Source organism: Gymnoscopelus microlampas (genome assembly GCF_963454915.1).
Source record: "Gymnoscopelus microlampas genome assembly, chromosome: 19".
NCBI classification, from domain to species: Eukaryota; Metazoa; Chordata; class Actinopteri; order Myctophiformes; family Myctophidae; genus Gymnoscopelus; species Gymnoscopelus microlampas.
The window spans coordinates 35,401,998-35,426,442 of NC_139956.1; the positions used below are offsets into that span (position 1 = coordinate 35,401,998).

The 24,445-nt window shown below is 42.1% G+C and overlaps 1 protein-coding gene across 2 annotated transcripts in view; it reads left to right on the top strand.

Moving 5' to 3' along the window:
* mllt3 (MLLT3 super elongation complex subunit) overlaps window positions 1–24,445 on the top strand; it is a 124,577-nt gene that overhangs the window by 60,683 nt on the left and 39,449 nt on the right. For both annotated transcript variants that reach the window (XM_084043629.1, XM_084043628.1), the window contains exons 3-8: window positions 3,124–3,206; window positions 3,814–3,957; window positions 9,271–9,309; window positions 11,945–12,079; window positions 21,327–21,673; window positions 22,711–23,197. In XM_084043629.1, coding sequence (XP_083899755.1) covers window positions 3,124–3,206; window positions 3,814–3,957; window positions 9,271–9,309; window positions 11,945–12,079; window positions 21,327–21,673; window positions 22,711–23,197 — 1,235 coding nt within the window. The remainder of the gene's footprint in view (window positions 1–3,123; window positions 3,207–3,813; window positions 3,958–9,270; window positions 9,310–11,944; window positions 12,080–21,326; window positions 21,674–22,710; window positions 23,198–24,445) is intronic.

The window sequence follows — 24,445 nt, forward strand, 5'->3', positions numbered from 1 at the left end:
TAACAAGCTCTACAGGCTCACAACAACAACACGTTGGATCTATTCTAGAGCAACGCGTCGCGAGCGTCTAAATTGGCCGTTTTTCGGTGCGCGGCGACACCCCACTCTCAACGAAGTATATAACCCATTAAAACCGGGAAAGCTTCGGTGTCATTTTAGTTTTTAGCGTTGGCTATTCAAAAATAGCAGATCTACAAGCATTTTTTGAGTCAATCTTCCAAGTGTTTGAAACATTTCCAATCATTTTGAATTCTTCATTTTCCCCTGGCACAAAACATTTTCAGATGGGGGGTCCGCGCGGCCAGATACCTGTCGGTTTGGGGATACTTGGCACGAAAAAAGTTTGAGAACCACTGATTTTAGAAGTCATTTTGTAGAATGGGCCTCGTGGGTCTAAATGGGATAAATGGACCTTTACTCTGCTCGGTGTTTGTTTACATTTGCATCGGCTCATCTCCCCTCACCAGATTCCACATGAACCAGCCGTGTGGTGAATGGAGTCTTTTAGCTTGTGGTGAAATTGAACCTGACCCTGTCGCACCATTAATGGTGACCCATAATATTTGTGTTGCGGGGGGGGGGGGCCTGGCCCCCAGCCAGCCAGCGGTGCGGTTTTTAATCCATTAAGACATGGAACGCATCTGTGTTAGATTTCTTTGGCTATTCAAAAATAGCAGATAATACAAGCTCATAGCGCGCTATGAGCTTGTAGAGCTGCTATCTTTGAAAAATTGGACCCCCATCTCAAAATATTTAGTTCCAGGGACCCCCCCAGAAGCAAAGATTTGAGTTGAAAATGTTGGCTTAAAAATGTTATAGATTCAAAGATTTTCACAATTTTTCAAAAATAGCAGATCAGGCTGAAGTGGTTAATGTATGTTTTTGTAATGATCAAAATCTACAAAGTAACTAAAGTTTTCAAATAATTGTAGTGGAGTAAAAGTACAATATTTGCCTCTGAGATGTAGTGAAAATTGGAAATATTCCAGTAAAGTAAAATTGGTCTTCAGTACAGCACTTGAGTACATGTACTTAGTTACTCTCCACCACTAGGTAGTACGCACACACATATTCAGATGTTAGGAAGGAAAACCATACACCATTGTAGACTAGTTGGTATTCTTTCCACACAGACTCCTCTGGGAGGCTGTCTGACAAACAAACAGTCTCCAGGGTAGGTCACCTGAGCTCCTACAGATGTTTGTGTTGTGTTTTATAAATCCCTACTGGGACCTAAAGACACCTACACGTCTGTCTGTCTGTCTGCCTGCCATACATAGGTTTGCCAAGGTGTGTGAGATCTATATACACTACCCCGCCCCCCCCCCCTTTTAATTTGAGCTCCGATTCTCCTGGTATGGATGCATGGAGAAGGGTTTGGATGGAAATAGAAGCTACCTCTCCCCTGTAATGAGGTCCCAGGAGACGATGCACGAATGGAAGAAGGTGCAGGTTTTTAACGGTTCGGCACGATAACTATAGCAGCCGATGTAGCTATCGTAGCTATACTTTAACCCTTTCAATCCGGGAACGTATCGGCGTAATTTTTTAGATTTATCTGGGCCATTCAAAAATAGCAGATATACAAGCTCAGTGCTTCCCCCTATATGCATTAAGCAGTGGCGGGCCGCCACCCCTTAAATCCGACCACCACAGTATGACTTTTTTCTGTAAAAATAAATAAATATATATATATATATATTTTTTTTTTTTTTTTTTTTAAATTATATAAATGCTCAAATGCATTGATATAAGGCTCACATGCTCTCAGGCAGGATGCCAGACCCCCTGTTGAAGACCCCTGTTCTAAAGCAAATATCATGTGATCGGTGATATGCTTTTAAAGATTCATTATTATTATTATTATTTTTTGGTTACAGCAAATGTACTTTGAAAAGCTGTCTATTGTGGAAGTTTTGCAGGAGCTGTGTTTGTTTTTTATGCGCTGCCTTCTGGGCTTTGTTTTACAGCGTTCACAAATCATGTTGCACAAAGAAGATTTCTTTCACATTGTTGCGGAGTGTATTCAAAGCCCCTCAACAACACGCACACACACACACACACACACACACACACACACACACACACACACACACACACACACACACGCACACACACGCACACACACACACACACACAAAGCCAGTGTGAGTGAGGACTGCTCAAGGACATCAACAGATGCTTGGCACTCCACTATATGCAGGAAGCATAGGTGGCTTATAAGACGATAATGGCCCCTGGGCACAGACTTGTAAACACCCCCCCCCCCCCATCTCCCCCTCGGCAGGTACACTGACTTATAGTCAACACCACAATATCTATATTCAAGAGGATCTACAGTGCACACATGCATAGGTTACACAGAACACCAACACCATATTGACAACACCCGCATCTCAACAGCATGTTAGAGATTCCAGTGCTGTTGTTTTGCTCGCTTTACTTGCTTTTTGCGATGCCCCTCTTAACCCATTCAATCCGGGGGCGCATCTCTGTCATTTTAGATTGCTTCTGCTATTCAAAAATAGCAGATATACAAGCGCACCGAGTGCCACGGTATGAGCTTCTAGATCTGCTATTTTAGAAAAAACGTGAAAGGTTTTGCAAGTTTAAATATATAAATATTTTAAAGCGAACATTTTTTACTCAAATCTTAGCTTCTGGGGGGTCCGTGGAACAACGTATTTTGAGATGGGGGGTCTGCGGCCAAATAGATATCCTTTTGGGGGTCCTTGATATGAAATTTAAAAAAAAACTCTGATTTAGAAGACATTTGTAGAATCCTCCAGAAGCAAATATTTGCCAAAATGTTCAGGATTTTTCAAAAATAAAAAAGGTTATGCAAGCTCATAGCACGGCACTCGGTACCGCGCTATGAGCTTGTATATCTGCTATTTTTTAATAGCCAAAGAAGTCTAAAAATTGCACAGATGCGTTCCCGGTCTGAAAGGGTAAATAAATAGTAGAGTGGGAAGAAGGGGTTATCATGCACCCCCTGGAAATATACTTACTACAAATGTGTTTCTTTGGACATGTTGGACACTTTTCAGGGGGTCTATCCATCAAACTGTGGGGGCCATCATTTTCACTTTTTCTTTCTTTCTTTCATTCTTTTCGTTGCAGTGTGCAAGGATCCACCGTACAAAGTGGAGGAGTGTGGATACGCAGGCTTCATCTTGCCCATTGAAGTTTACTTCAAAAACAAGGTACATTTAATTATACAGTACAATCGTACATTCTTCGCATTGAGACGGCCATTTAGTTTAGAGGTCAACGTGCTCCGATATGTCGGCCCACTGATATAAATCGGGCGATTTTCACTCAATATACCCGATCCGGAGAAACCGATCAAGCTGCACCGTTTAAGTGGTATACTGTAAAAGGCAATCAAATATATAGTATAATATGTGTATTTTTTTTAAGCAAACAATTGTAAAATATTTTTTTCCAGAGACCCCCAGAAGCAAAGATTTTAGTTTCAAATGTTCGCTTTAAAATATATATATATATATTCAAAGATTTGCACCCATTTTCACGTTTTTTCCAAAAAAAGCAGATCTACAAGCTCGTAGCGCGGCTATGAGCTTGTATATGTGCTATTTTTTTATAGCCAAATAAATAGAAAAGTGACACAGATGTGTTCTTAATGGCTTACGTGGTATAAAAAGTCAGATATAACGGTACAATAATTGCTTCGCAGTCTTGTGACAGGCCAAGAACATGCTAGGTACACTTTTTGTTTTGACATTTTAAACAAGTGACAAGTGATATTTTTGCTTTTTTTATTCCATGTGGACGGACCACCGTCTCCAGGAAGAACCCAAGAAGGTGCGCTTCGACTACGACCTGTTCCTGCACCTGGACGGACACCCGCCCGTCAACCACCTCCGCTGTGAGAAGCTGACCTTCAACAACCCAACGGAGGAGTTCCGCCGGAAGCTGCTCAAAGCCGGAGGGGTAGGATGGATGGATGGATGGATAGATGCAGTGGTTTTCAACCTTTTTCATGCCAAGGACCCCGAAATTGTTATACATGTGGCACGGACCACCATTTGAAAATGTTTTGTGCCAGGGACCGCCAGAAGCAAAGATATCAGTTAATTTTTGCTTTAAAAAAGTATAAATATTCAAAGATATGCACACTTTTTCAAGGTTTTTCAAAAATAGCAGATCTACAAGCGCATAGCGCGGCACTCGGTGCCGCGCTATGAGCTTGTATGTCTGCTATTTTTTAATAGCCAAAGCTAAGTGGTTAAAAATGATTGTGACGCTATGTTAACTAATTTCGCTGGGGACCCCCTGGTACTCCCTCAAGGACCACTGGTGGTCCCCGGACCACTGGTTGAAAACCACTGGATAGACGGATTGATTGAATACTTTATTAGCAGCAAGTTTAGGAAACAGTACGGCACTATATTTACAAAAGCTCTGCTAAAAGGCCGTGGCTGTCCAAGTCTTCCTCAGGTTGATAATTTACACACAAGGGGTGTCACGATACCACACGTTTCACGATACGACACACGATATTGGGCTCACAATATCGATACGATATTATTATTCATGTTTTCCAATAGGAAAATAGGTTTTCTGACAGTTTTCTGAAAAACTTATGTTTCTATAGAATTGGTGCTCAATCTTTTTCATGTCAAGGACACCCTAAACTATATGTATTTAGCCGCGGACCCCCATCTCAAAATATTTTGTTCCAGGGACCCCTCAGAAGCAAAGATTTGAGTTAAAAATGTAAACGCTTTAAAAAATATATATATTCAAAGATTTGCACACATTTCCAAGATTTTCCAAGATCTACAAGCTCATAGCGCGGCACTCGGTGCCGCGCTATGAGCTTGTATATCTGCTATTTTTGAATAGCCAAAGTGTAAAATGCTTTTTAGCTCAAATCTAAAAGTGACACAGATGCGTTCCAGGTCTTAGTAGCAATACCACACTATAAAAAAAATACTCTGCCCGTGTTCATTCATGTTACTTGAGTAAAAGTACAAAAGTATTGGCATCTTTTCGCTTTTCGGTGCGCGATATGATCGGCTCGTGTCATTTTTGTAGGGGAGAGAGAGAGGGAAACATTATGGTTGTGTGGCCTTGTGACAACCGCCGCACGTTGTACTTGTATTTCCCCCCGGCTGGCCGCGGCCGCGGACCTTTTTAAAGTAATAAGAATCTAGCTTCTGACAGCCAGGAATGTAAAGTGTGGACAGGGGTCCGTGTCAGCACATGAGGAGCCCCCCCCCCACCCCTCCTCCTCCTCCGGGCTAAGGGGGGAGGAGGGGGTATGAGGTGGGGGTGGGGGATACATAAATAAAAAGTGCACTTGGCTAACGGTCATAAAACACTCTCTGACGGCGGTGGTCCGGGATGGGCTGGGGCCCAACAACAGAGGCTTTTTGCCTATAAGCTTCGCTCCGGTGTGTCCGACACGACGGAGGGCAGTGGTGGGAAAAAGTACTAACGTTTTTTTACTTATGGAAAAGTCTCAATATTGCAATGCAGAAATACTCTGTTTACAAGTAAAAGTCCAGAATTCAAAATGTACTTGAGTAACGGTACAAACGTATTGGTATCAAAATGTTTGAAATTGTTTGAAATGTCGTTTGAAAATAGCAGATCTGCGCATTGTGGCAGAAAATAGCAGATCCACAAGCTCATAGCGCGGCACTCTGTGCCGCGCTATGAGCTTGTATATCTGCTATTTTTGAATAGCCAAATAAATCTAAAATGACGTACAGATGCGTTCCCAGGCAGTTTCAATGGGTTAATGAGCGTCAACGAGTGTCAGCTGGACAGTGACACACATGTCAGCTGTACTGAACTGAAAGTGACTGGAGTTAGTTTAGTTTGTATATGACTGAAGACATGATAATGTTTACTGTGATTACGGTAAGCTCCCATTTCATATCGCACACACCATAAGAACTCCTGTAACTTTAACCAGCAAAAAATAAAAATAAAAAAAGATTCTTGGAAATTGTGAATCGATTTTGAATCGTTGATGATAAAAATCTCTTTTTTTTTTTACGTGAATCGATTTTTTCCAACACCTCCTAATGTTTAACCCTTTAAGACCGGATGCGGGAACACATCTGTGTCATTTCAGATTTCTTTGGCTATTTAAAAATAGCAGATATACAAGCTCATAGCAGTGCCGTGCTACAAGCTTGTAGATCTGCTATTTTTAATGAAAATGTATGCTAATCTTTAGTTTGAATATTATATGTATGTATGGTATGTATGGTATGTACCGTATGTATGTATGTATGTATGTATGTATGTATGTATGTATGTATGTATGTATGTATGTATGTATGTATGTATGTATGTATGTATGTATGTATGTATGTATGTATGTATATGTTTTTTTTGAAGCGACATTTTTTTACTCAAATCTTTGCTTTTGGGGATTCTACAAATGTCTTCTAAATCCTTTTTTGTTTTGAGTTTTTTTTTTTTTTACTTTTGTTGCTATATTATCAGTGGTTTTCAAACTTCATGTCAAGGACCCCCAAAATAATATGTATTTGTCCGCAGACCCCCTCCCATCTAAAAATATTTAGTTCCAGGGAACTCCCAGAAGCAAAGATTTGAGTTAAAAATGTAGATAAAATATGTGCACAAATTTTCTCAAAGCTACAAGCTCATAGTGCGGCACTTGTAGCCGCGCTATGAGCTTGTAGATCTGCTATTTTTGAATAGCCAAAGCCACCTTAAAATGACACACATGCGTTCCCGAGCTTCCCGGTCTAAATGGTTGGGTCAACATGAAGGGACAGCCATATTTCAAGCTCTCCCGCTCCCCCCCAGCACACTCCACACGTTTGATCTATATGTTTTTGTGGCAGTTTGAAGCCTCGGCGCTTTGCGTTTGGATCCTGGTTATCGGAGAACACGTTCGTTTCCACTCCACATTATCAAATCACTCACTCCTCCTGGGCACTCCAACACGTTTCAGTGGAGCCGATGATTTGCAAAGCAGACAGCCTCACAACTTCACCGTTAGGCTTTGTTTAAAAACATTGCTGCTAATGATCTGTGTGTGTGTGGGGATTCTGACAAACGGCCAAAGTCGTCTCATTGGCAGAGTAGTGTAATTTACACTTTTGGGCATTTAGCAAGGTGCTCTTATCCAGAGCGTCTTCAGTGCCAGATCAGACTATGAAGCACTCAGCAAGCATGAACTCTGGTCCATTGGTCCTCAAAGTGGGGTCCTTAAGGGAGTACCAGCGGGTCCCCAGCAAAAACTAGTTAATGTGGCGTCACAATCATTTTAACCACTATAACCACATGTTATGCTTTGGCTATTCAAAAATAGCAGATCTACAAGCTCGTAGCGTGGCACGAAGGAAAAATCCTGGCACAATCTTTTTTTTTTTTAACACATGGGGTGCCAAAACCGTATATATACGGTTTTGGGAATACAACCATGGAGTGCCAAAACCGTATATATACGTTTTTTGAAAAAAAAACAGGAGATATCATTTTTCGAAGATTTAGACTCCAATCCACTTCCTGGTTAACTTATGACTTCAAAAGCCTGTATCTCGGCTCCTCAAAAATGGTTAAAAATCCTGGCACTCAACGTACATTTTTTTAATAAACCTCTGGCACCCCAAGTGTTAAAGGGGAAATCCACCCATTTTCAATATTTAACTATGTCATTAATATAGCATAAAGGAGTTGTGTGGAAATAAGAAAAAAGTTCCCCCCTTTCTGTGTTGCCTTGAACTGGAGGATTGATTTTGGGTTTAACATTGCAAATTACAACATGATGAGTCATCATGTTGTAATTTGCAATGTTAAACCCACAATCTCCCCTTTAAGACAGGCGGTCTGCAGCCAAAAAAACATCATTTTTGGGGTCCTTGACATGAAAAAGTTTGTGAACCCACTGCTTTAGTCAATAAACAGCAGAGTAAATAGTCACATAAGTTGAATGCAAAGAGAAGAATGTAGTCACTTCTTCTAAGAAACTAGGATACCAGGTAAACATCAAACCAGGCATCTTCTGTTTAAACAACACGCTATCTAAATAACACTCTGTACATTTGTGGTCAAGAAATAACACATTTCTGATATCGTCTCTGTCGGGGTGGAAACCTCATATTATGTCCAAAACTGCTACTTTTCAGGATTCACATAAAAAAATTGCAAAAGTAGCAGATCTACAAGCTCGAAATGCTCGAAAATATGTCTGCCCGACAGCGACAATATCAAACATTAGTGAGGACCAATTATATGATGACAAGGACATATATAGACACTGCGTCGGAAGCTGTATGCTCAAGGGAACATGCTGTGTCGCAAATTTAGGATGTGCTCAGTACCGGTGAAGATAGGCTCTATTCACAGCAGCCATATTATGAAGACATTCACAGGTGTTACCAATGATACTAATGAAGGCTCTGTTCCATTCTGGTCAAACAGAGTCAGGGTTCTGATATTGTGCATGTTGACTCACTGGAAACACTCCCAAATGGCCCTTTACGGGTGTGTAACTCTGAGAGTGTACAAATGGAACCAAATGGACCCGTAAGGGTCCATTTGGTTCCATTTGTACACTCTCAGAGTTATGGGGGTCGTGGAAACCACTGTGCTACACTAAATGGAACAGAGCCTTCATTAGTATCATTGGTAACACCTGTGAATGCCTTCATACTATGGCTGCTGTGAATAGATCCTATTTCACTCTTTAAATCTTTGTGTACACCTCTGTATATACTGCCCACCTGTGGTGTCGCTACAAGCAAGGCAGCATCACAGACGACTCACAGTGGCTTGTAATGACTGTATGCGGCTGCTGCTGAGAGCTCCAAGAAGCTCCAGTGCAAGCCAGATGTTTGTTAGTGTCGGGGTGCCCACCTGCTCTGCTGTGCTACGCAGTCTTATGTATAGATTTATGTGTAGGGCATCTGAGTCAGTAAATGACATCATTGCTGTCATAAGTAACCCGTTAGGTAGTTCTGTCAGGTTCTCCTCTAGACTGTGGAACCATTGGCGCACTGGTCTGTATGTTCGAAACTGAACATGGTGGAATTCTTTTTATTGTATTTATTTTTCTATTATTGTTACATTTTGTATGGTGTTTTTATTGTGATATGGATCGCCCGTGGGTCTGAAATAAAGATTGAATTGAATTGAATTGATATGAAGATTAGTTATTGAACATGGATGAAGTCTTCCAGCACTGTACAGGACGAACTGTATAGACCGTGGCTGTCTGTCTGTCCACTAACGTTGTTGTGTCTTTGTCCTTCACAGCAACGGGATCCTCACAAACGAAGCTCAGAAGACTCTAAAGTAAGATTTCTATATATGCTTTTGGGGACTAAGTACAAACAGGTGTGCAAGTTACTTTGATTAATTGATTGATTGATTGATTTATTGACAAAACTAACAAAACGTATGCACTTCATAAAGAACAGTGGCCATATAGTTAATGGAGAGCACTGCACTTTTTAATGCATTTGACCACTTGGACCCTAGTGCAGGGGTCTTCAACAGGGGGTCCGGGACCCCTAGGGGGTCCTCAGAGTTACTACAGGGGGTCCGCCAAATCTATGTGTGATATGATTTTTTTCCCCTTAACCACTTGAATCTTAGCATCCCTTTTCTGAGGAGAACTTTTATCAAAAATAGCAGATCTACAAGCTCACAACGCCTCGCGCTGCGAGGCGTTGTGAGCTTGTAGATCGGCTATTTTTGGCAAAGAGGTATAGGTGTAGAGGGGAAAAAAGAGCAGACCACGTAAACAAAAAAAAGTTGAATCTGAAACACAATTTTATACAATATAGAGGGGGTCCCTGCTTCATCTCTCTCTCAGCTAGGGGGTCCTTGGCCTGAAAACGTTGAAGACCCCTGCCCTAGTGTATTCGTTCTAGGGGTATTATCATTTTTTTCCAGAAAACTGTTAGGATATACTGTAGAAGACATTTGTGGAATCGGCCTCAGGTCTTAATTAGCGCCACAATCATTTTAACCACTAAACATTTTTTATACTTAAAAAATAGCAGATCTAACTTGTAGATCTGCAATTTTGGGGGGGAAATCGTGAACATTTGTGCAAATCTTTTACATATATGGTGCATTGGAACAGCTGTGTTGTCTTTGTTTCTGCAGCAGCGTCTGGCCGTCCTGTTAGCCATGTAATGACTGTCTGTAGGAGACTCCAGCAATAACAGGCAATTTGAGGCCTTTGAATGTGTGCCTTGTAGCCATGTGCTGCTCTTGGCATCGAGCAGAGCTGTGCGCTAATACATTAGCCTTCCTTAAGTCTCAACCATAACAAAAGCAGTCTTCTTTAGTTCACCTTCGACCGTTACTAATAACCCCAAGAGTTTAAATCTGTTGAAAAGAAATTAACCACATGAACCCTATAGCGTCCTTCCTTATTCGGGGCATGTCGTAATGGGGCGAAAATAGTCCAACGTTTGCCAAAGATAGCAGATCTACAAGCTTGTAACGCGTTCCTGCGACCACGTCATAATGGGCGAACATCCAGTGAAAATAGGCGAGCGCTTGCCAAAAACCTCTGCATTGGTGGCAGCCCACCTATATTGTAATTATTTGTATTCTTCATCTTATCAGATAGATAGATGGATATATACTTTATTAATCCCGAAGGAAATTTGTTCTGTTCAACAGCTCCAGTTGCAGTCATTTATATACATCCATATAAATAAACCAACTTTAATGTTTTTTCAAGATATCTAGTACATATAGTATATAGCATAAGACCAGCAGATACAGAAATTAGTTAATGATTTTGATTAATTTTATTTCATTTTATTTTATTAAGTATCATTAGCTGGTGCCATAGCAACCAGCTAGTCTTCATGGCGTCCACATACACAAAAAACATTCAAAGAAATACAGAAATTACAAGTGTCAGTACTCAACACACAATACATACATACACAATACTAAACTAACAAATAAGATGGCTGAAATTACATGTGAGAAAAGAACCGGAAACCAAAATACGAAAACAATACTAAAATGTAAGATTATTTCTAAAAGTTTATTCCAAAGAGACAATGATGTATAAATAAATATCTTAAAACTTTGGTTCTTGGACAAGGTAACCTCTAGTGTTATGATCATATCTAAACCTGATAGATTATGAGAATGGTGCTTTAATTGAATTTTTTCTTCATATCTTTGCATTTTCAGAATATCTTTATAAAGTGTGGGATAGGAGGAGAAGGGTGACTTATAATAGATGAATTTTCATTATTGTTTATGTATTCTATGTGCAGGTATGAATGTATGTACTGTATGTGGCTTGTTTCTAATCAGTATTATGAGTTGCTGGGTGGGTATACACTGGAATGTTTGTTATTCTGTTTTAAAATTGATGTGTCTGATAATGCCATGAGGGATGGGTCAAGAAATTGTCCGGACACGGAAATAAAACATTCATTCATTCATTCATGCACAGTCTCACTATAAACAATTTGTGTATGTATAAAAACAGGTGTTTTACTGCTCATGACTGACTTGGAACAGCACACGTGTATTGAAAGGCAATAGGCTCTATGCAGAGCAGCCATTTTGGAGAGAAATTGGGCCTCTTCTTACTTCCTTCACAGGTGTTACCAATGATACTAATGAAGGCTCTGTTCCATTCTGGTCAGGGTGCTGATATCGTGCATGTTGGTTCACTAGAAACACTCCATTTTGGTTCCCAAATGGCCCCTTATGGTGGGTGTGTAACTCTTTGAGAGTTATGGGGGTCCTTGAAAATAAGACAACCACTATGCCACACTAAATGGAACAGAGCCTTAATTAGTATCATTGGTAACACCTGTGAAGGAAGTAAGAAGAGGCCCAATTTTTCTCCAAAATGGCTGCTGTGCATAGAGCCTATACACATGATGAGTGCATGTAAGAGTTGTGTTCACGTAGGCGTTGTTGTGCTGCTGTTGTGTTGCAGGTGATGGTAATGCAGGAGGGCTCCACCTCTCTGTTCGGACAGCAGCACCTCAAGCTGCCCACGCTGCCCAACAGCTCCCTGACCTCCGCCCTCTCCGACGCCAAGAAGAGCAATAAGAGCTTCCACGGGTCAAAGGTCAGTCAATGTGTGAGCGACTGAGCAGTCCAGCAGGTACAACACCCCCTCCTCCTCCCGGCTAGACGAGCGCTCACTCGCTCCTCGCTGCGTTGCTTCCCAGTGGTGCAAGAAGTACACAGATTTTAGACTTACAACTTACAACTTTTTTACCAGCTTGCAAAGCACGCTGGTCTAAGAGGAGACTGAGTCTAGTCGACACTTTCGCAACACTTTCTTTTACTAAATTAACGCCCTACTTGATCATACTACAGCATCACACAAAAGCATCGACTGTATAGTATGAATGTGAGGCACACAATTCAATTCAATTCAAAGGGCTTTATTGGCATGAGAAAACATACGTTTACATTGCCAAAGCAAAAAGCACAATACAACAATACAGCGATACAATCAAAACAAAAAATGTACATTTGAAAGTCAGAATCTTCAATAGATCAATTTCTATGTACCAAGATCACTGGGTGCAGGTATAGTGCAGGAATATACACAATGATTAGTCTTTAGGGTGGTTGTGTTCCGTTCGATATCCTTCTCCTATCACAGCAACTCACGAATCTTGCTGCTGTGTTTGCACATTGTTGTACTTCTCCCAGCAGATATGGGAGTTTTTTGTCATTGGTCATGTTTTCAAAATCTCTGTGTGTGGTTGTAATCTGTGGGAAGTATGTGTCTCTGATGTCTTGGTACAATGGACAGACGGTTAGGAAGTGTAGCTCGGTTTCCACTTCCTTTTGTGTGCAGTGGGTGCATAGTCTGTCTTCTCTCGGGATACAGGTCTGCCTGTGACGACCTTTCTCGATCGCAAGACTGTGCTCACTGAGTCTGTACCTAGTTAAGATTTTTCTTTGTTTTCACACACACACACAGTGTGTGTGTGTGTGTGTGTACCTTGTCGATCGGGGGAAAAAAAAGTGTGTGTGTTTTATAGTATTATTATGCCGACTTTCGTCTTTTCTTTTTGAATCTTATGCTCTCTCCTTCAACACGGTACATGTGTGATCTCGTGCTACAGTACGTCATGAACAATCCAGCTCTCTCAGCTCATGAACTCAAAAGACATTTTGTCAAGCGCTGCAATTTGAGAACACTATTTCACCCCCCCCTCCAAAATCATAAATATAGCGTTTTTCATCTGATTGCTGCAGCGAGACCAATTATGTTTCCCTCCACAACAATAGGCTTATTGTTGTGTCACTGTATGTCATTTTCTTTTAGGATTTGAATGAAACGGTCGAAATTAACACCTGTGGTGTCTCGCCTCCACTGCCCGCTCTGAGTGCCTCTGGACATTGTGTGCCCTCGAGAGAGCAATTTCACCTGCTGTGGTACACAGAAGACTCAAACTTTAGATTTTGTATGATGAAGATTTCTCACTGTGTGTGTGTGGCACTAAAGGGGCCAGCTGTATGCGTGTGCGTGTGTGTGCGCGTGCACGTGAGATTTCCATCTACTGGATATAGTCTTGCCCATAAATGTTGGTCAAAATGGCGGTCACTTTTGACCAGGAACAGTAAAGGTGTAACAAAGTTGAATAAACCACAACAAATCTGATCAGAAAGTTGACTAGAATCCTCCCTGGAAGAACCTCATGCGTCTGCACTTTTCAGAGCATAAGGTCTATCTGTCCCCGGTGCTTAAAGGAGTAGTTCACCAAAGAAATTACTTTATTTCTATCGTTTACCTACCTGGTGCTGTCTTTTGACTCGTGCACGAGCGAAGAACACGCATGATGGGCGTGCTCGTAGGGTTCAACCGGAGCTCATTCACAATCACATGCACGCAAGCGCCCATGCATGAGCCGGTTAATCTTCTTCTTTAGTGATATTTGGGTAACTTGTCTCAGCGGACTTCGGTAGAAGATAATCTAAATGATAATGTATTTCGGGTCTCTGATTAATTCCATTCATCGCATTTTTACGTCATGTCTGGATTCTGGATTCACCGTTAAGGAATGTTTTACAAACTAAAACTCTCCATGAGTCAAAGACTACCGGGTAGGTTAATGATCGAAATACAGTCATTTCTTGGCTGAACTATTCCTTTAAACATGTCAATAAGCGTCCATGCTGCTTCCATTAGGTGTTATTTTGAGTGTGTTTAAGCGCTATCATTTAGCATGCTGGAGCTAGCAGAGACCTGCTGCACATGGAAACACTTTACAATGTAAACACACTGAGCCTGATGGATTACCACTGGAGCAGCAGGTCACACACACACGGACACGCACACACACACACACACACACACACACACACACACACACACACACACACACACACACACACACACACACGCACGGACGCGCACGGACACACACACACACACACACACACACGCACGGACGCGCACGAACACACACACACACACGGACGCACACACGCACACACGCACACGCACACGCGCACACGGACACACACACACATGGACACGTATATTTATACATACATTCAGACACACACACACACACACACACACACACACACACACGCACACACATGCACATTCACGTGCACACACGCATATGCACACTCACAGTCTAACCTGTGGACATTATTGTCCGTCTTACAGCAAACGACTGCATGCTATACGGTAACACAGCGTTACACACACACACACACACACACACACACACACACACACACACACACACACACACACACACACACACACACACACACACACACACACACACACACACACACACTGTATGTCGCTACTGTAACCCACGCACCAACTTCCCACGAATCAACAGTTACATGTATAAGTGTAGAAATATCAAATATCAAAACAAATGTCAAACTTCAAAACAAATATACATACAATTCTCTTGGGCAGATAAAAGACGTATCAAATAGCAGCAGTTATCAAGTATGCATACAATGTATGTGACTGGGAATGTATATAATCCACATGTCTCTGCTATATTTGGCAGAGAGCACCTTCTTCAAAGAACTTTAATCATGGAACGTGTAGATTTCTAGAGTTTTTTTTTATAGACATGTACTGTATGGTCTGCCTCTAGTCCCACTGGTGGTTATTTTAACATCCTCTGTATGGTTTAGTGTTGGGCAGCCCTTCTGAACACACTAACCCTCTCCATCACTGGGTTGGGCAAATTTGACAAATATTGTCAAATTGAAATCAGTTGTTATGGCAGCACTGCTGTATGAAACACAGGGCGGATACAGAGGCAGTGAATGAGTAAACAAATCATTATTATTATTTGTCATTAGATGAAGTACATAGGGCTGAATCGGTCACCTGTTTGTCAAAACAGTGGTTCTCAAAGTGGGGTCCCGGGACCCCCATGGGTCCCCAGCAAAATGGTTTAACAGTATCAAAAGCAGTTTAGCCACTTTCAATTCAATTTTTTTCAATTCAATTTTATTAAAGTGTCAAATCACGTGTCAAATCAACAAGTTGTCTCAAGACACTTTACATGTAGAGAAGAGACCCGACATCCCACCCTGAGCAAGCAATTTTGCGACAGTGGCAACGAAAAACTCCCTCTTAACCCATTAAAGCATTAACGCTCAACTTTTCTATAATTGAAGTAATTCCTAGCTTCGGATTGGCGTTCTCAGAACATTTTATCGGAACTCGTTAGGGGTGTCACTAATTTCACGATACGAAACACAATATTGGGCTCACGATATCGATACCATACGATATTATTATCATTTTTCCAGTGGCCAATTTGGCCATCTTCAGTTTAAAAGTGCTTTATTTATAAAGCACATAAAAAAAGTTACAAAGTGTTTTACACACAAAAATAAGTAAGTTCTCGCTATAAACCACATTGTTTCAGAGGACATATAGACACTAATAACAAATATAATATAAATACTGCATGAATATAAATTCTACAACAACAGCTTGAACAAAATAGCTATATATCCACAAGTTTCCTAGGGCATGGTGGGCATCACTTCCTGTCGATTTCATCCCTGATACCTGATCAAATGGACAGGAAGTGATGCCCACCATGCCCTAGGAAACTTGTGGATAAGCCAGAGAGGGTGGCTTGTAAAAAAAAAAGCTTTGGCTTTGATGCTATCTTAGATTAGATGTAGGCCTATTTGACAGTGTAGAAACATCATTGCCTCGATGCATGTAACATTAACGAGCGTCAACGAGCATCAGCTGGACACAGACACACACACATCCACCTCTCTGCAGGGCTCGAATCTCATTTCTCTCCAAAAGCCCTTATATGATGGAACATGATACACATCTCTGGGTCCTTGACGTGAAAACGTTTGAGAACCACTGTGGTTAAAAGATGCCACGGCGTTAGTGGTCAGTGAAACGATGGCGGCCGCGCGGCGCAGTGCGCTGGCTGGCTGGCTGTGTGTGTGTGTTTCACTCTGGAGGAGGAAGGACACTAAAAACCCGGGGGAGATAAACAAGCTTTCATGTCGGAGTTTCACCTCCCAGGAGGGAAGTATAGGCACAAAGTTTGGTGGCTGTGTACGGGGTGGGGGGAGGGGTGGGTGGTTGTAGAGTGTGGTGGAGACTTTAGTGTGAGTGAGTGGGGCCGGCAGCTTTTACATCCTGAGGTCACGGGGGTCAGGAGTGGATATAGGGCCTCCCAAATGAAAGGTTTTTTAGAAGGTGGTTTAGGGGCAGGTCGTAACAACTGCCCCGCCGTCTAGACTGCTTAATGGCTTTACTGCATTGATGAAATATTGACAAGGGGTCTCGGAGGCATGACCCCGCGAAAGAAACGGACCCCCCCCCTCCCCCCACCCCCCTCTGTCCCTGTTCACAGCCAAACGCACTTCCTCTCTCATCTCTCCACACCGGCACTGCAGTGTTGCCAAGTCTGCTTATTTACCACAACTTTTGGCTTGTTTTTTGGCTTGTTTTTGGAGGTGGGTTGGCTTATTTCTCTCACGAGAGCTGGCAGCACTGGCCCGGCGTGGCGCGCTACTTCTTTCTTGTAGGTTTGCGGTGCATGTGAGGCTGGTTGAAAGGGCTAGCCGCTGCCCCCGCTCAGCATACATACACTGGACACAAAAAAAGGGTCAGAGTTTGATCCTTTGTGAGGCTATTGATAGGGACTGGAGGAGAGTAGAGGAGACACCATTTCTGTTTTTTTAAATCCATTAAGACCTGGAACACATGTCATTTCTAGGATTTCTTTGACTATTCAAAAATAGCAGATCTACAAGCTCTTAGCGCGTAGCACCGAGTGCCACGCTATGAGCTTGTAGAACATTTTTTATAGCAACAGTTTTCTGAAAAACTTATGTTGCTATAATATCAGTGGTTCTCAAACTTTTTCATGTCAAGGACCCCCAAAATGATATGTATTTGGCCGCCGACCCCCCCTTTTTCCAGGGACCCCCACAGAAGCAAAGATTTGAGTTTGATGTTTTAAAAAAAATCTTTAAAATGTAAAAAATATATGTAATCAAAGATTTGCTCGAAATGTTCAAGATTTTTCAAAAATAGCAGATTTACATGCTCTCATGAGCTTGTAGATCTGCTATTTTTAGCAGATTTTTAATAATGGTTATAGCTCAAATCTAAAATGACACGGATGCGTTCCCGGATTGAATAGGTTAATCTACTCCCCCCCCCCCTCCTCCCAGTGATGATGATAATAATACATAACTGCAGGGTGGCACAGGCAAAGTGTTGTCTTTTATTGAGAGATGGAAGGATTAGTAATCCTTTTAGCCTCCTCAAGGCCAGAGCCACACTATCTCTTCCACACAATCTCAAGCATGCCACAGAGAGAGAGAGAGAGTGGTGGGATCCATTCTGCCCCGTAACAACAGTTGAAAGCACGGGGAGAGCCGACCAATCAAGAGAATCAGGAGGGGGGTTTGTCGTCGTGAGGAGAATCTGTCATGTTGTTGCCGCTGGCGCGGAAAACCCTCTTATCTCAGTATTCTAAAGTTTTTGTGTGCGTTTTTTTTCTCGTAAATGAACGCCTTACTACAGCGTCACACAAAAGTATCAAAAGTAGCAGATCCACAAGCTCGAAACGCGTCGCTTCGCGCCGCGTTTCGAGCTTGTGGATCTGCTACTTTTGCTATGTTTGAATCTTTTTTTCTATTTTTTATTTAGAGTAGCCAATTATTTTTTAGCCCCTTTTTCTTCCCAATTTAGTCGTCAATGAATTCCTCCCCACACGCATCTCTGTGTTGTCACTGCTGTCGTATCCTACTGACTCACCTGCCAGTGAGGAGCCCCCACCAGGAGGACGTAGAGCCTTCGTCCTACTCCTCCCGCCCAACACTCCCCACTGACAGGTCCCGCCCCCCAGCCCGTAGGAGTACGTGCAATGACCGATATCACCCTCCTCCCCGCCCGGCTTCCCTCCCCCGAACACAGGCCAATTGTGTTCGTGTAGACGCTCGACAAAGCCGTATACAGTATGCACCACGGTGGATTCGAACCCACAACCTCCGTGGTGGTGGGCAGTGACTTTACCACTGCGCCACGCAAGCGCCCTTAAAAGATATATATATATATATATGTTTTATTTCCATTTCTGCTAAGCAGCTTGCTAGTTAGGCTTTGACTAAGTTTTGATTTCCAGGAATCATTTTAGGACTGTGCAAATATAATTAGTTTTGCACAGGGGAGAAATGGAAGGTGGGAAAATGAAGTGACGAAAACCGTTTTATTTTCTATTGATTTGTCAGAGCTTTCTGAAGTACAGAGTGTTTGAACATTGTGGAAGCCATGTTCTCTCTCTCTCTCTCTCTCTCTCTCTCTCTCACATGGGTTTTTGATCTCTTTGTTGCCTGGAGGGGGTGTAACAATTTAAGACCTTTTTATATATGAGGTTTATAGCGCGCCACAAAGCCAAAATGTCTTGTGCAATATGCATGACTAAACGGCAATAAAAAACAAACAGGTAATACTTTATACGAGGTAGTTAAATAAATAAAATGAAGTTGTCTTGGCTTTAGTTCGAGCTCAATCTTATTGCACCTGTCAGCACGTTATCATTAGGGGAATCCCCCATCCCCCCCTTTGGCTCATTGGGGGGGATTATTCTCCTTTGGCTGATTGGTAGATGTTTGGTTTCTAAGAGGGAGATCCGGGTTGAAATACAGAATTTCCAGATGGTTACGTTCCGACTACAGAATACTTAATACTTAATACAGATTTATAAGCCCAAATTGTGAAATAATTTCTTAACTTTTTAAGTCCTGCTGCATTTTTTGTTCTTTGCTATGTTTTGAGAGAGAGACAGAGAGAGAGAGAGAGAGAGAGAGAGAGCTCTGATGGAGCACGTTAATGTTACTGCATTGCCCATTTCTCACCTCAAATGTTTTCAGATGCACATTTTTGTGTACCGTTTTAAGTTTAAAACGAGAACGTTTGTAATGCACCGTAGATTCTGAACTGAGTAGCAGCCCAACAGTGTCTCCAGAATTATGTTTCTTATTTCTCAGCAAATGTGAGCCTTCCTAATTTTGAAGGTTGGGAAGGGATCATAGGAACTACACAGTGGAACAGCCTTGAAACCAGTTACAAACAACCTGAGGTCTTTTATTTTAAGCAGCAGGCTGAAGCATGTCTATTAGAAAAGGTTCCTCTATCTACAGTATGGTCTAGAGCAGTGGTTCGCAACCTGTGGGTCGGGACCCCCAGGGCGGTCCCCACATGATTTTGGGGTGGGTCCCCAGATGGGGAAGAAAAAAAAGGCCATTACTGCATCAAAATATATCAACAAACTATACAATAAAAACGGGTCAAACATTGGCCAAATTGTCAAATAAAGAATTTTGAAAATAGCCGATCTACAAGCTCACAGCGCCTCGTGTGAGCTTGTAGATCTGCTATTTTCTCAATATCTGTCTGTGAAACCGAGTCAAACTCAATGTAATGCCTCAACTCCTACATTCCAAGTGCTTGTCAGGGTGGGGGGTCAATGGGTCATTAGTTCAAATATGATTATTTTGGGGGGTCACGGCCTGAAAAAGGTTGAGAACCATGGTCTAGAGAAAGATAGTGGAGCGCTTGTTTTTATCTATGTACTGTATTTTATAGTTTTTTGTAGTTTATCCTCAAACTGCTCTAACCCTGTGGGTTTTTATTGCATTTCGAATGAATCAAATCAATAATAAAAGAATACGCCCGCACACTGACGAACTGCACGGTACAGGAGTGGATGTATTGAAGGAGAAGAAGCAACGTTTAGGTCACTGATGACCTTCTTCAGGTACGCCTGAAGAGAAGGTCATTATTGATGTGCACTTGTTTGCCTACGCACCTGTAACCCATTAAGACCGGGAACGCATCTGTGTCATTTTAAGATTTCTTTTGGCTATTCAAAAACATAGCAGATATACAAGCTCATAGTGCGGCACCGAGTGCCGCACTACGAGCTTGTAGATCTGCAAAAAAAAAAAAATATTGTGAAAATGTGTGCAAATCTTTGAATATATATATATATATATATATATATATATATATATTAGGGGTATGCCGATACACTAATTTCACGAAACGATACGATACGATATTTGGCTCACAACTTCGATACGATTTCGATACGATACGATACGCACTTTTTTTATTATGAAAATAAATGGGGGAGAAAAAAAGGAAATGCAAACAAATAATTCTGTTTTTGCATTATTCAGACATGCAAACTTGTAGCTTTTCAGCCGTTTTGAATCCAAATAGGGCAATAGTGTGACACCTGACCCGAAAAAAAACAACATGTTGTCGCCCTTTTCACCTCGGGGCTGTTTGCATGCCTGATTATTTTGATTGGTGTAAAAAAAAAAAAAAAAAAAAAAAAAAAAATGTTTTTTTTTTCAAAACGATATATTTTTTTTCCAAAACGATACATATCGTCGTGAAAACGTATCGCGATATATCGCGGGACGATATATCGGCACACCCCTAAATATATATATATATATGTGTGTGTAAAATCTAACATTTTAAAGCGAACATTTCTCAAATTTTTCTTTGGGGTCCACGGCCAAATACCATTTTGGGGGTCTTTGACATGAAAAAAGTTTGGATTTGATGTTTCAGGATTTGTTAGGATTTAGAAGACATTTGTAGAATCCCCCAGAAGCAATGATTTGAGTTAAAACATTCGCTTTAAAAATATATATATATTCAAAGATTTGCACAAATGTTCACGATTTTTCAACAATAGCAGATCTATAAGCTTTTATTCTTAGGTGTGCGGAAGTTTTTCTGAACAAATAAATCAAATCAAAAAGTTATTTGTGTCTTTTTTTCTTCTTCCCCATGACAGGACGGAAGCTCCAAGGGAAGCGCCCTGCTCACCACCACCACCAGCACCACCAGCACCAACAGCACCAGCTTCTCCAAGCTCCACAAGCCATCCAAGGACCACAAGGAGAAGGCTCCCTCCTCCTCCTCCTCCTCCTCCAAAGACTTGAAAGAGCCCAAAACAAGTGCCTTCAGAGACTGCGGGGTGCCACCCCCCCCTCCTCACCGGGGAGGGGAGCCCGGCAGCAAAGCCCCCAAAGAACCCTCGTCCTCCTCCAGGAAACCCAAAGAGAACCACCAGCCACCCGTTCCTGTTCGCGACGCCAACAACCCCAAGATGGGCTTCAAGGAGCCGCGGTCCATATCCAAGTAAGGGGCCTATGGCGCCGTTGTCACGTGATCGTCTCTGTCGGGTGGAAACCTCATATGTCGAAAACTGTGACTTTTCAGGATTGAAATTTAAAAAATGGCAAAATTAGCAGATCTACAAGCTCGAAACGCGTCGCTTCGCGCCGCGTTTCGAGCTTGTGGATCTGCTACTTTTGATGCTTTCGTGTGACGCTGTCAGTAGTGTGATCAAGTTAGGCCGTTAATTTATGAAAGAACACTCAAAGTCAAAATATGGAGATACTGTAAGAGGTTTCTCCGCGACAATGACGACATAATCGCCTGATTGCTATTATTTGAGATAATCCTTAGAATTGTTTCATAACTTTTTTTTTGTCTAAAATGTTCATATAAAAAAAAATGTCAAAATGATCTTGTAGATCGGCTATTTTGTTAAAAAATATATGAAATATATTTATTTACTTTTATTTAAAGTTATTTTTTCATATCTGCTCTATGCAATATTTGTTCACAGCCTAAAAGGCAAACAGAATCATAATTTTAATTTGTTGATGATTCGTATGTGTTCAGATGTTCAATGCCAAGAAAGCATGATTAAATCGTTCATCGCAATTATTTGTTCAACAATCATTATTGCATGTCACTCACCGAAAATAGCCGATCTACAAGCTTACAACACCTCTGTGACACGTTTGTAGACAGCCTTTTTTCCAAGTTATTTTAATAGTATTAAAGAGTATTTGAAGTGGCCAAACTAGCAATAGAATACACTTTCAATCTTCCAGAAAACCCCAATGATCTTGGATATTTCATAAAAGCATGTTAAAGCCTCAATCTGCAATTTCTTCAAAACTAGCTGGCTGTATGGCTACCAAAACATTATTATTTTACATAATTGTCGCTTGTTTATGAAACACAGCATAAGTGTACGTGTGTGTGTGTGTGTGTGGGGGGGGGGGGTCCTTTCCCCCCCTTTCAAAAATCGCAGGACTACGATTTTTAGGCCCAACAAAATGTTTCAGTGGTGAGATTTTTTTTTTTTGCTTTAATCCATGCAGCCCCATATCCAAGGACCACCGGACCGAGGCGACGGGGCTGGGAGCCCCCCACCACGGGGGGACAGGGCTGGGAGCCCCCCACCACGGGGGGACAGGGCTGGGAGCCCCCCACCACGGGGGGACGGGGACGGGCGCGCCCCTCGGCATGAAGCGCCCGTCCGGGCCGTCCGGCGCGCTCGACAGCGACGGCGCCGCGGCCACCAAAAAGCGGAAGAAGGGCTTTGTGGATTTATCGGGGAAGTCGACGACGACCGCGTCGGACCACGGCCCCCCCCACCACCACCACCACCTGGATAAAAAACTGCTGAAAGACAGGGCCCACCACCAGGGGGTTCCGCACGCGGGTAAATCGTGGGCGGACGGCGGCGGCGAAGAGGCGGAGCTCCGCAGGAAGTCGTCGTCGGGGGCGGGGCTGGGGCCGCCCCCGTTCCAGGAGCTGGTGGACCCGAACGACTCGGACATGGAGGACATGTCCACCAAGTCTGATGTAAGTCAACCTTTTGATTCATTGATTTTTTTTCAGTAGATGTGTGTTTTAATCCCGCCTGCGTCGGATTCTGTCGGAAGTTCCCTGTATAGGCTCTATGCGCAGCACAGCAGCCATATTGGGAATGAATTGGGTCTCTTCTTACTTCCTTCACGGGTGTTACCAATGATACTAATTAAGGCTCTGTTCCATTTAGTGTGGCATAGTGGTTGTCTTATTTTCAAGGACCCCCATAACTCTGAGAGTGTACAAATGGAACCAAATGGACCCGTAAGGGTCCATTTGGTTCCATTTGTACACTCTCAGAGTTACACAGCCACCATAACTACCACGTTCAGGCACAGATGGGATTGAAGCACGTATAGATTGAAAAATATGGACTAATACAATGCACACAGGTTCCTAATGTCGAGTTAACATCTGTGGCTACTGGCTACAGGGTCTGTACTTTTTACGTTTTTTCTGTAGGCCTCCATGTACGGAGAAGTACTGGGTTTGCACGCGGATTTCCAGTGACTATAGATACAAACCAAGACTATCATAGATACGAAAGTAAAAGTCTTAACCACTTAACAAAACGATTTAACCACTTAAGCTCTGTTTTATACCCGATGTGTCACACAGCAGATATAGACAGTCTATAAGTTCATATGCATCGCAAACTATATAGATTGGCTATTTTCTGTATATAAAATGTTGTTGTTTTTTCTTTATATTTTCTCCAAAAACGGTTACTTTTCAGAATTCAAATGTAGCAAAAGTAGCAGATCCACAAGCTCAAAATGGGCCGCGTTCTGAGCTTGTGGATCTGTTACGTTTTGAAGCTTTTGTGTGACGCTGTAGTATGATCAAGTAGGGCGTTAATTTATGAAAAAACACAAAGTTAGAATAAGGGAGATAAGAGGTTTTTAGCTCGACAGCAACGATACGTCTCATTGTTGGTGTATCTCGATAGGTTGTTTAGTTTATGTATGACTTGAGCTCTCAAAGTCTCATTTTCTACTTTGTGGTCCAAAACCATGTCACTGGGCCCGGAAAATAACCACAAAGTATAAGTTACAAAGCCATCATCAGTGTCGCTTTATCTTACCGGCCTTGACTTTGATCCATTCTCCAGTGTAATGTACAGTGTGTGGTACTGGATACTTTGTGTTTTGATTTGAATGCCACACAACAAAAACAAAACAAAGAACTCGCTGAAGTAAGTATCTAGAACGAACGGTGTAATTTGAAACGTCTTTCGTTTGT